The 13,567-nt window shown below is 42.3% G+C and overlaps 1 protein-coding gene and 1 pseudogene across 1 annotated transcript; one reads left to right on the top strand and one right to left on the bottom strand.

The window, feature by feature from the left end:
- Positions 1-4,674: 4,674 nt before the first annotated feature.
- Positions 4,675-8,864, bottom strand: LOC141023074 (uncharacterized; annotated as a pseudogene).
- On the top strand, positions 8,389-12,747 carry LOC109759142 (chaperone protein ClpB1). The gene is made up of 7 exons (XM_020317976.4): positions 8,389-8,881; positions 9,177-10,028; positions 10,373-10,494; positions 10,578-10,918; positions 11,435-11,714; positions 11,801-11,998; positions 12,110-12,747. The coding sequence occupies exons 2-7, from the start codon at positions 9,197-9,199 to the stop codon at positions 12,401-12,403; spliced, it is 2,067 nt and encodes a 688-aa protein (XP_020173565.1). The 5' UTR covers positions 8,389-8,881; positions 9,177-9,196; the 3' UTR covers positions 12,404-12,747.
- Positions 12,748-13,567: the final 820 nt, after the last annotated feature.

Here is a 13,567-nt window from a genome sequence, read left to right as displayed (position 1 = left end):
ATGATCTTTATCAAACCATTTGGTAGGCTCGCTCAATAAGAGGTAAAAATAATCGAGCACATCACACGCAAAATCACACATCTGGAAGTAAGAGTTTTGCTCGGGTTGACACTGAAATGGTATGCAACCATGCTATTCTTGTTCTAAACTTCGATGTTTGTATATTTTGCTTATTGTTTTAATCTTTCTTATCACTTGACATAGACCGAGGAGCTCAAGCGTCGCCCACATAGACATGAATTGTTTATTGAAACACATACACATCGAATTAGTGGACTTCCTCAAAAAGTGTCTGCAGTAAGAATTGTAAGTTCAGATGCACTCTAATTTCTCGATTCCTTTCATATTTTTGTTTATGTAGTAAGTACTAGAAAATCATAACAATTCATGAAATCCACAGAAAGAACTTCAAGATGAAGCATTAAAGCACCCAGAATTGTTGGAGAATGGTATTAAGGATGGTGATTTGTTTGCGTTTGTTTGTGGAAAAGAAAAAAATGGATATGTTCGTGCTGTTGGTTTGGGGCCAACTCCATCTGACCTAGAGTTGCCAGGAACCCAGCAGTATATAAAATCTACAAAGCTTCAAATAGCAATGGAAAAGTGTCGTGTATCTAAACAAAAAGTGGAACATCTGCAAGACCAAATGGATGACATGAAGAAGCAAATGGCTGAGATGAGGCAACTCTTTCTATCTTCACAGGGGCAACAAGATGAAACCAATACCACACCTGGACATGAACCAAATACTCCACACCAGGTAGCACTAGTTCTATTATATTGTACCTCTGCCATAGCGGAACATGTAATGATGTGATCTCGTTGTAGTTTATTATATTTAACATCTACAATGCTTGATTTTGATGTAGAACATAAGGACAAGAGAAGCCAATAATATTGAAAAAGGCAATGCTCATTTAGAGGAGGTGGCTGAGTCAAATGCTTCTATGCAGAATGATGACACTCTTACTGGAAGAAGAATTGTTAATGCTGAGAAACATAACAGACAACAAGGGGTAAATCTTTCCTTTCCTTTTGGCCTTTAATTGCCAATATGATGCTATATGAACTTGTTTCTTTACCATGATTATATTCTGAATTGCAAAATTTTCCCATAGGGTGGAAGAGATGTGATACTATATAGCATGACTAGACCTTTAAATGTCGCTATTGCCAAAGGAACAATTCAAACAACTAATCCAAAGGCTGTGGTGGGGGTGAGCCCCTAGGTTCTCAATGTGTCGAAATTGTCATCTATTCGGTGTTCAAAAGGGATACTCAGTTGCCTCGTCCGTATGGGAATGTGTTGACCATGGGAGATGCTAAGGGGAAATCGATTGCATGGCCATCTGCTATGGTAATAATCTAGAGCACTTGGTTTCTTTTCTTTTGTGCTAATCGGTCACCTATTAAGTAGTGATTGTTGTTGCAGATCAAAGATCCCAAGAAGACATCTAATGTGCCAGGAGGTGCAGGTACTATGATATACATCAAATTTACATGCCAATTAAAATTAATGTGCCTTAGTTTGTTTCTGCCCACTTATCTATCCTATAAGACCATTGATGTATTGAATAGTTGTCAATCTCCATATTTGTGTGCACCTTTTTTATCTCCAGCCCTTGGCACTTCTCCTACCTTGGAGAAATTTAACAAGTAAAAATCTGCAGCTATTTGTCAATCTCCATATTTATGTCAACCTATTTCTGTTTATAGCTCCATATTTATCCATACAAAAAAGTAGATACAACTAGCGTGTTTCGAGCATCCTGGTCGAACTAAGTTTTTATTTGTAACTATGTAATCTGACAAGTGAGTACATAGTATTTTTGGCAACTGATTGACACCTCAAAGCATGTTTAAACTCTTGGGCAAATAAGTATTTAGTAATCTAGAAACTAAGCATATTAAATATGGCAACTAAATACTATATAGAGGGTGTACTTCTATTTTCTGGCAACTAATCACTTGCAATGTTTGGTGGCAGTAGTCAGTGCCAAAGAGTAGTGAGGCCACGTTCTAGAGTGTTCTGTTACATACTAGCTTGGGGCCATTTCACTATGTTTTCTTGTGCACTTAGCCCCAAGGTGTGCACAAATTTACATACAACAGCCAGTTCAACAAATAAAAAGTAAACAAAATAGTGATTCTGTACCATGTTTCTTTGCATGTTTTTTGCTGGGATATTTCTTTGGACGTTTTTGTCAATTCTAATTGGTCTCCCCACTGTCATGCTCTTTTTGCATTTTAAAAGAAAAAAGAGGAAAAATATGAATGATACATGCATTCAACAGTTGACGATGTTGCTCCTACATCTTTGTAGATAGATGCGGACATTTCCACCAATTTAAAACTCTCTCTCCCTGCTAGTGTGTTGTTGTACCATAGTCACATGCGCGTATAGTAGTCTGCCTAGCTTCAGTTGTACGGATGTTCTGGAGCTTCGGTCAGATTGTTGGCTCACCCACGAATCCCTGAAATTTTGGCCGTAGGATTGATAAATCCAATGACAAGTGTGAATACTAGAAGATGGTTCAATGTTCATGTACAGTTTGGTACCTTGATTGACAACTGCAAGTTTCTCTTTGTCTTCCCCTTTTGAGCTTTTTCAAGGGTCTCATGTATTTCACATAAAAATTATTCATGACATGTGGTTAATAAAATGGAACTATAGACTGGACGTGCATAGTGCCAGTGTACTAGTAATGATAGTAATAATAATACAGTAATGCCATATCACTGTTCAGGAGCTTTGAACAACTTTTCGGTTGATTACACTTTCTTGACAATTCTTGACAAATTTGTATGCAATATTTTCAGGTACTTAGCCACCTAGCATTGGATGTGAGGAGGACTTGGAGTATCATGGAACATACATGGCTGTGCGCAGTATTTTGGAAGCCAACTTCAATCATGTCATGAATCTGATGTGTGTTTCAGACCATTTGGTGCTTCAAGTGTTTTGGAGTAGAAACTTTGTGCTCATGGATGTGACTTATGTGCTCTGGATTGGTGTTTGAATTATTTCATCGAACAAATAGTGGTCCTTTTATGTGACTTGTGTGTTCTGGATGGTTAAACTATACTTATGATTGTGCTTGTGAACCTATGTCGATATATATGTCTATTTGTGAACCTATGTCAGCTGTTTGTGAACCTATGTCAGTATATGTCTGTTTGTGAACCTATAATCATTGTTGTCCAATGTGTCCATGTTGATGTTGTTTATCAATTGCATTTCAGTATATATGTGAAATTATTGGTTTGGATGTGCACTACATACCAACAAGTTATCTGTTGGTAAACAAATTCTTGCAGAGCAACAGTCGGCCATGGCTACTAACTAGCTAGGCATGAAAAGTGTCAGCAAACATATATGTCCACAAGCAAACTGTCGGCGTAGGTAGGGTGTATACTATCTGAAAAAGTGTCGGCAAGTGAACTTCTGTCGGCAATGCCTTTCCCCACAGCAAGTCCTCCGACTGTTTTCTCTTTTGTCAGCATATGTGTCGGCAAAGGTACCCTATGCCAACAGATTGATGTGTCGCCGAAACTTGACCATGGTGTAGTGGAAGTGGCCGCCTAATCAACCATAATCAAAAAATAATTGACTTTGAAATCCTTCTCAGCTTCCAATATCGCTTCATCATTGTCATCTTCACCAAATTGTTTCTTCCTAGAAACACGACGCTTTACTGGAAAATGATGGCTCTACACCCATTTCAGCTGCGATTTCTTTGGCAATGATCACACTAGAATCAAACCCTTCCTCTCTATAAGTGTCAAAATAAGTCCTCATACCATCTATTTGCTTTAAGGCAGTCTCAATGTCCATGGATGGTGATTGCAGCTTCCTGCTTACTGAATCTACAGCAAATAGAATGTCATGCCAAATGACCATGCCAAGTATGAACTCATAGCTGCCAAGCACATCAAACAATTTTTTTGCATCACTCCTATCCTTGGGTTCGGTACCACTATCTTCACTTAACTCAAGTAAAGCTGATCTTATGTTAGGAGCTTGAAATCTAATTGTTTTAACACTTTTGATACGACTCTCCCAACGAGTATTGCTCAAAGATTTCACAGCCAAATCTGTCACATGGCTAACAAAAACTTTCCATCTTTTCGTAGAACCACTGAATAATACATATATTCGTTGCACAATTCCAAAAAAAAGAAACAGCTCTACCACAAGATTTATCCATATCACAAAGGGTAAGATTAAGACTGTGGCAAGCACATGGCATATACAAAGCTCTTGGATTTACCTCAAGCAACCGACTTTGCACCCCCTTGTATTTTCCTTTCATGTTGGATCCATTGTCATAACCTTGGCCCCTAATATCATCAATAATAAGATCAAAGGATTTCATAGAATCAACCAATACCTTGAAAATTCCCAAACCAGATGTGTCCTCCACTACCAAAAAAGCAAGGAAGTACTCCATAATTTGTATTTTTCCATCAGACATATGAACACATCGAACCAACAAACTCATTTGTTCTTGATGACTCACATCCGGGGTACAATCTAGGATAACAGAGAAATATTTGGCCACTTTGACAATCTTGAGAATAGAATTTGTAATGTCACCAGCCATAAGAGAAATCAACTCGTTTTGAATTTTATGGCTAAGATAATGGTGATGGATCTCTTTGTTTTGAATACGCCTAAGAATCTTGCATTTCCAAATCAAACTCTGCAACCATCTCCACACAAGCTAAAAAATTTCCATTACAATCATCATAAAGTTGCTCACTGGATCCTGTAAAAGCCAAATTGTGCTTACCAAGAAATTTCACAATGGCAACAATTCTTAACAAAACTTTCCTTATGTGTTCCTTCTCCTTTGTGATTTTTTGCTGTAACTCTTTGTCAATTGTTTCATGCTTGCTCAGTCTAACTCTCAATTCATTCCAAGAGTTCATGTTGGTAATATGGTCGACACTAGCTTCGTGCTCTTTCAGTCTCTCATTAATATGCCCCCAATCACAAAACCCATCATTCCCCATTGCACTCTTGCATTCATCAGAATTGAAAAGCTTACAGCAAAAACAAAACATTTTCTTTATTTGTTTTGAAAAAAACTAACCATTTTCTATCACGCACCTCTCCATTGCTCATCCTTCTTGAGTAATAGCCATATGAAAAATGTCTTGAATTTTCATCCAAAGGATATTTAGTGTTTTCTTCTTCCCTTTTGGGCCCCTTTTCCACTAATATGTCCCTCGCTTTGTTATCAAGATTACCCCAATTGCTTGAATCATAAATATCCACACTAACTGGTTCCTCATCAACACTAGTAGATTCTGCCGCAGATGAATTAAATATGGGCTCATGATACTCACATTGCTATCAACCATGTTGACGTCAGCATTGCCTTCTGTAGGAGTATGACCATCATCTTCTGGATTGCCATTAGTTCGGTCACCCGCAAGAACTATCGCCAACTCATCTGGATTTCTTGGCGTGCTCGTATCTCTCTTATAATATTTAAAAAGAGATCCGCTCAATGCTTCTTTCTCCTCATCTGCCTCCTTCTTCTTCTTTCTTTTATGACTTCCGGATGGATACTTTCTACCCGTACTCGACATGACCCTGCTGAAATTGAAAGGAACAATTCGCTTTTAAAATTAGCGTAAAGCTAATTAAAATATTAGATTAAGTACAGAAGATCATCTAATATAATGAGAATCTGCTAGGGCATGGTATAGTACCTTCTCTCTGTAATCTAATCTGGCAACGTGGGCACAATGATTCGAGCGCCCTAAAAACAATTCCGTGTTAATCTGTTCGATCGATCGAGAAATTGGGAATCATGATTAGAAAGAAAAGAAATAGGACGAAGATCCTGCATGCGAGGGAAGAGGGCACGCCCAGACATACCTGCTGCAGTCGCAGCCAAGGTCGAAGATATCCTGCTGCTGCAGTCGTCACGTCGTTCGTTCGTGAGAAGGCAGAGTCGAAGAGATTAGACGAACAGGAACGGCGGAACAGGAAAAAGGGCAGGGAACGACCGACTGATCCTGATTCCTAAGTTACAGGAAATCAATCCAACGATTCCTTTTCCTCTTCGATCTCTCCTGACCACGTACCTGCAAACATGGGCCAGGCCCAACGTATTGCTTTTACTTTCCAAGGCTGAGCGAGGCGGTGAGAGATTTTTTTTTCCGTCGAAGACCTGTATGTACCTAACGTACGTATACCTGGGAGGGGGGCCCTGGCTTTTGGGGGCCGGGGCGTTTTTCAGGTATCTATGGCCTTAGCCGGTAGCAGTATATATAATAGAACATGAGGCGGTATCGTGTCGTGATTGTGATCTCAAATTGACTTGGATTCTAAGTCGTCTACTTACCGGACAAGAAATAATTAATTTGTCTATCAAGACACCGAAATATAAACCTGCAAAACAATATACAGGATTTCAGCGGACCATTCATGCGCATGTTGCGCCGCCCTAGCCCAGCCCCGGCTCGAGTCCGACCAAGCGGGGCGGGCGAGCGCGCGGGTGTGGTCTTCTATTTCTATCCTCAACGCACCACCTAGAGTAATGACGAGAACCCACTATATAATAAGGTCTCACACTTCAACTTTCAGGGTTCTACCAAACTTTAATTAAAACCAACATGAAAGGATGGCTTGAAAGATGTCTTTGCTTGGCTCTAGCGCAGCAATCCGCAAGGCAGCAATGCAGAACACTCAAACACACCCAGCAGTACACAATGTACACATGGCATATGTGCATGCATGTGCAGAGATTTACGTCCTTTTTGGTGCTTGCATTAAGTGCCAGGTTCTACTCTCTTTGTTCGGAATTACTTGTCATGGATATGAAAGCATCTAGGCGTATTTTCAGTTCTAGATATATCCATTTCTGCGACAAGTAATTCGGGACGGAGGGAGTAATCGTTAAGATATTAAATCTGCACTATTGTGATGTGACTCTCAGAAACAACAATTTATCCATGACGTGCTTCTTATGACGAGCCTGGAAGATTCACATAAAATGAACACTTTTTGTATAAAAGAACATTTCTACTGAGGTACAATAACAATTTTGCGCTTTTCTGTGTTTTAGTTGATTTCTTAATATATTTAAATACATTTTTTCTTCTGCAATATATATTAAATAAAAAATTGCAATACACTAGCCCATATAGGTGCACCATAGGCGTTATAGGAGCTATTTGGTGCACAAGGCGTTAAATATGAGCTATTGCCCTGGTGTGCTAGGCATGAAACATGAGCTGTCCTATTTCATTCATAACACGTGGAATAATGGAGCAATAGCTTGCGAACCAACCTGTGGTTGGACAACTAGGACGACAGTGGTATCCCCAGCTCACCAGAGTTCATATCCTAGACTAGACACCGATGCTCGCATTTTCTTATTATTGAAAAAATAATAAGAATCAGGAGCAATAGCTTAATCTAGGGCGCACCTTGGTTAGGCCCATGTTCGATTTTGAGCAGTTTTATTTTTCTTATTATTTTTAAAAATTACTACTACATTGATTTTCATAAATGTCAATCAGTTTTTCAAAATATAAAAACTAATATAGCAGAAAATGTAGAAATGCTTTCGTACATAGAAATGATCTTCATGTATTTAAAAAAATATGCATCTCATATTTAAAAGCGCTCATTGTGCATTAAAAAACATATATACAAAAAATATACCCATGTATTTTAAAAAAGTTTACATATATCCAGTAAAGTTCTTGCTTTTTGAAAAAGATAATCATATAGATGACTAAAATGTGTGAACGCTTTTAAAATATGCGATGAGAATTTCTAAAAAAATGGTTCACGACATGCAACCCTTGCCTAGTCCCATGTTCAATTTTGAGCCGGTTCTTCATATTTTTGTACGAAGAATATTTTGCAGATAAGAAATAAAATAATTGTTTTTTTATAAAAACAATACTTGACGAGCTACTTCCTTTGTTCAGGTTTATTACGGACCATAGTATTTTGCGTTAAACTTTGACCATAAATTGAATTAATAAAAAAATTCATAAACACTATGCATTGGGAAACCTTTGAAATACGAATTCAAGAACATGTTTTTTTAGCATAAATTTCATATTTTGCTAGTCATATCGATGGTCAAGATTTGACCCCCAGAAAAGAGGCTCACTAAACCCAGACGGAAGAAAGACTATTTAACAGGATTTGTCATTGCTGGCCTATAGCGGCTAAGTTTTTTTTTTTTTTTTGAGGGAAACCTATAGCGGCTAAGTGGTTTGCCATGAAATGCCTTCGTTTGGTGGGCTCGACTGCTCTTGCTCAAACTGGGCCCCGTGTGGCCCAATTGCTGCAGGGCCCATAAGGGGGAAACCCTAGTGCTACGAGGGCCTCGAGAGGTGCGTGCCTGCCTGCCTGCCTGACCGGACCAGAAAAAAGGGTCCGGCTTGGACTCGAGTGGCGCCGGCGAGTCGGGACGGCGAGGGGGCCAGCGGCGAAGCAGCGAGAGGTGGACTCGCACTCGGGCGGCGCCGGCGGGTCGATACGACGAAGCGCTCGCTGCAGGACAGCCGCGAAGCAGCGAGAGGTGGCCTGGGACTCGAGCGGCGCCGGCGAGTCGAGACGGCGAGCTGCTCGCTGCAGGACAGCCGCGAAGCAGCGAGAGGTGGCCTGGGACTCGAGCGGCGCCGGCGAGTCGAGACGGCGAGCTGCTCGCTGCAGGCCAGCGGCGAAGCAGCGAGGGGTGAACTGGGACTCGAGCGGCGCTGGGGGGTAGCGCGCCAGACCTGAACTGGTCGAGCTGGCGGCGGCTCCCTGGTGCGGGGCAGGGAGTCGGCGGCGGAGCGGGGCGGCCGGCGTCGAGCTGCGGCGGAGCAGAGGAGGACTGGAACATCTTGGGCCACTAGTCAGGTAATTTGTTTGCGCCTCGCCCCACAGTTTTCCTCCTCTTACAATTACAATTTTGCTATAGGAGTACTTAATTAAGAGGAAAGTCGATACTTTTCACGAGGCAGGGAACGAACGTTCCTTATGATCTTTGAGCAAAGTTTGATTTCAACAAGGTTTCCAAAACGAAAACAGAATAAAGTTTGATATTGGAACAAAGCCCGATCCTTCTACAACAAGAATTTATCTCGATTATGTATATGTACATGTAGCCCCTCTTCTGTATATATGAAGCATTGCTGTCCTTTTCCTCGTTCAGGTCAGGGCTTCTGCACAGGTATGATAGGGACCTACGATCCACTGCTCGGGGCGCAGGTTGTGCAAAGAACTGCTGCGCAAGGAAGTGTTCTCCATCAGCTATCCTTGATTTGGCGAGGGATCGAACCTTTCGTCTTCCTTGGAGCGGCTGTTGGTTTGGGTTGGGCAGCATGGACGTACTACGATCGTAAGGCGGCTATGCGCACCTACGGACGCCACATCACCGGCAAGGGAGTCGGACTGGTTGTCGGCCGTGATGATGAGATCGACCGCGTTATTTCCATCCTCTGCCGCAAGACCAAGAACTGCGCCGCGCTGGTTGGCCACGCGGGGGTTGGCAAGACTGCAATCGCCGAGGGGCTCGCACAGCGCATCGCTACCGGCAAGGTACCTGCTGCGCTTGCCGGGGCACGTGTCGTGGAGATCGACCTTGGGGCCATGGTTGCTGGGACCGTGTTGCGTGGTATGTTTGAGGAACGAATGAAGAGCGTGATAAAGCAGGCAGAGAATGCGGGCGGCAAGATAATTCTCTTCATCGATGAGATGCAGGTGATTCCTGGTGCTGGTGATAGCCACGGAAATACAGACGCTTCCAGCATGCTGAAGCCGGCTTTGGCCCGTGGTCGTATCCGCTGTGTAGGTGCGACGACTTTTGATGGTTACCGCAATTGCATTGAGAAGGATCCTGCACTCGAGCGGAGATTCCAGAAGGTGCACATTGAGGAGCCAAGCACGCAGGCAACAATTGGCATTCTGCGGGGGCTAAAGCAGCAGTATGAACAGCATCATGGCTTGGAAATCCAAGATGCTGCTCTTGTTGCTGCTGCTCAGCTTGCTGCCCGCTACATCACTGGTGAGGAATTTACTTGCTTCTATTCTTTTGACAGGTGATTAGGATTTACAGAACTAGAGATGTTCTTTTGTGGTTATTGCCTGCCCCATCTTAAGGCTCCATAGTTCACATGCTAATTAAACTATCTGCATAAACCGATGTGCAATTCAAGGGCAAGAATATTAGAGCCCCGTGAAGCACCCTTGTTGCATTATGAACATTAAGTTGAAATAATTCTAGAAATATAAATTGATGGGGTAACCTGCACTGCAATTTTTCTTTTATGCGGAGTTGCACCCATGAGTGTCAACAAATTTATATATATTTTAGAAAATTAATGGATTTTGTTGATGTCTTTAATATAGGTCGTCAATTTCCGGATAAGGCTATTGATCTGATTGATGAGGCGTGCATTGCCACAATAAAAAGGGTGATACCTGCAAATTCAGTGAAGGGAGCAGTTGTTCTACCAAATGATGTCGCACAAGTAAGCGTTTTCCTCACAACGACATGTGTATCTACTGTTTCAATCAATATTTGCCATGCAATTTCTAACATTGTCATTTGAAGGTTGTGAGCCAATGGACTGGAATTCCTGTATGTGCACTTGAGCAAGAGGAGAAGGATAAGTTAATCCACCTAGCAGACAGGCTTCATGAGCGAGTTGTTGGCCAGGATGAAGCGGTAAATGTGGTTGCTGAAGCAGTGTTATGTTCCTTGACTGGCCTTGATCATCCGGGCCAACCCATAGGATCTTTCCTCTTCTTGGGCTCAACTGGTGTCGGAAAGACAGAGCTTGCAAAAGCTCTCGCCGAACAGCTATTTGCGAGTGAGAAGATGTTGGTTCGCTTCGACATGTCTGAATATGTTGGCAGCGGATCTGTTTTGCGTCTCATTGGAGCACCCCCAAGGTAATTTTTAGAATGAATTCCACATTTTACCCCCTAGATATGCGTTTGTGACATTAATTACCCCGTCGAGTGGAAATTCATCTAGAATACCCCTTTTAGGAGCTTTGGACCCTCTTTTCCTGATGCGTGTCCATTAGGCAAGGTGTGAGGTGACACCCGGGGTCCAAAAATATCTGGACAACGACGAGGAATGGAACAGATGGATAAGAGAAGTCTGGACATGATCGTCAATGATGCCCTCTGATCTTACACATTTTTTTACGAATCATTGACGCAACATGCCGATCCTATCTAACATAAACAAGCAAAATGCAAAACTGGGGTAAAACCGTGTTAAAAGTTGCCAAAATCTAATGTTTCGATAGAAATTCCACTAAATGGGATAATATCTGTCACAAATGTACTACAAGATAAAAAGTGGAATTCACTCTAATTTTTAATATATTTTGTAACATTGCATTACTTCTTAGTCTTTAGCTTGATTGATATTAATTCTTCTTTTGTAACTTCTTAAAGCCATGATGGCTATGATGACGGCGGGCAACTGACTGAGAAAGTTAGGAATCGCCCATACAGTGTGATCCTTTTCGATGAGGTAGAGAAGGCAGATCCCTCGGTGTTGAACATTTTTATTCAACTTCTTGATGATGGTGTGTTGACCGATGGCAAAGGACGGACGGTAGATTTCAAGAATACCGTCATCATTATGACCTCAAATCTAGGAGCAGAGCACCTCACAGCAGGAATGGCTGGAGAAATCACAATGGATGCTGCACGTGACCTTTTGATGAAACAGGTTTGTGAATCCCAGACTGCTGGCGTGAAGGCTCAGAGAACACTATTAAGCCCGAGTTTCTCACCATTATGATATTGTTTGTGCAGGTTCAGAAACACTTCAAACCTGAGTTCCTCAACAGGCTGAGTGAGATTGTTGTATTTGAGCCGCTTTTGCATGACAAACTGAAGGAGATTGTGAAAATCCAAATGAAGAGCGTCATTGCCAGGGTGGCTGACAAGGGCATCTCTCTTTTTGCAAGTGATGCTGCGTTGGACGTCATTTTATCGGAATCATACAACCCAGTAAGCACAGCTTCGTTTTTCAAGCTTATTAAACGCATGATTAGGCTCATGTTTCCATATATGTGTGCACGTTTTGCGTTTTGGTAACCATGCATGCTTTGTCTCTCACAGATGTACGGTGCAAGGCCCATCAGGAGATGGTTGGAAAAGAATGTGATGACTAAGCTGTCCCAAATGCTGGTGAAGGGTGAGGCCAGTGAAGGCTCGATGATGTCCATCGATACTACGGATGACAGGAATAAGCTCAAGTATGAAGTAGCGAAGAAGGCCGAACTTTCTGGTGTCGTCTGCAACACCGACAGCGGTGGTATGGCGACCGTGGTGAGTCCGATAAAAAGAATTGTCTCTCTATTAACGAGGGTGACGAGAAAGCATCCTGAAGGGCCTGCGCTCAAGACCTTGTAACGTGAGTCAAGACATAGATCAGTTAAATTATGAGGAAAGCTAAACTCATGCTATAACTAATATGAGCACTTCCCCTGTGCTTGGAAAGTTCAACTCTTAACAGGAGGTTTAACAACTGCTGAGGAAAGCTGGTTAGTTCAGCCTATGCGGAGGTTTGTGTGGTTGTACCTTTACAGTGTGGTATCTAGGAATTGTAATTCTCTCATTGTGTTCATCTTTTGGCAAACCAAGGCTCATGGAATTTGAAATCCAACTACATCCTTGAGTCAGTAGATGACATCCATTGTTCTGTAACTTTGTACTTCGTAGCACATACAGTGAATGCATTAGTGACATTGCAGATATTGTTCTTCTTCTGGGGCTGTGGAACACTGCATCGTAGAGGCAGATTGAAGTAGATCTTGTGCACAATCCAAGAAAATACTGAACTTGAATGGCAGTACGAACAACATCACCCCAAAACTGTGGGCAACTCCTAAAAATAGTTTGAGACCTCGTGAATCTGGCACATGCCGTACATGTCTGGCTGTTAAGCAAATGGGTCCGTCTATATCACATCTAGATGTGAGATAATATCTCACATCTAAGAGCCTGTTCGGCAGCCCTCGGCTCCGCGGCACCGCTCCTATAGCGGCCAGTGTGACACCGAATGCGTTAACGTCACGCTTTCCTCGAAGCGGAGCGGAGCGGCCAGCAGGCCATTTTCTCGGAGCGGCCCAAGTGACGCTCCGCGCGCTTCACATCTACGTGGAGCAGGGAGTTGAGAAGTGAGGAGCAGAGGGTTGCCGAACAGGCCCTAAGTATGATGTGAGCGTCACCTTATTTTTTATTTTTTGTCCTATTTGTTTGATTTTAATTTGTTAAAGTCCAAAACTAAAACTGAAACTAGTGTGTACGATCTTTCCTCGCCCAGTATGTGCACGATGCTGTTTTGAATGCATGGCTGCACCTTTCATCCCATGCATCAACGGCTTGATGGCATGTCGGGCTCCTATCTGCCAGAAAGTGTTGTTTGTAGAGTGGAACTCAACTAAAAACCAGCTCGTCATGCGTCCGCCTATGTGGCCAGCCCTAATGCAAATCTGGTCATTAGCTCCTCCCACACAAAAAAAACCTGGTCACTAGCTACCCATACAAAAAAACTGAACACTAACTTTTTCTGGA

The sequence above is a fragment of the Aegilops tauschii genome, chromosome 5 (genome assembly GCF_002575655.3).
Source record: "Aegilops tauschii subsp. strangulata cultivar AL8/78 chromosome 5, Aet v6.0, whole genome shotgun sequence".
NCBI lineage: Eukaryota > Viridiplantae > Streptophyta > Magnoliopsida > Poales > Poaceae > Aegilops > Aegilops tauschii.
This window is presented reverse-complemented; position numbering and strand designations above follow the sequence as displayed.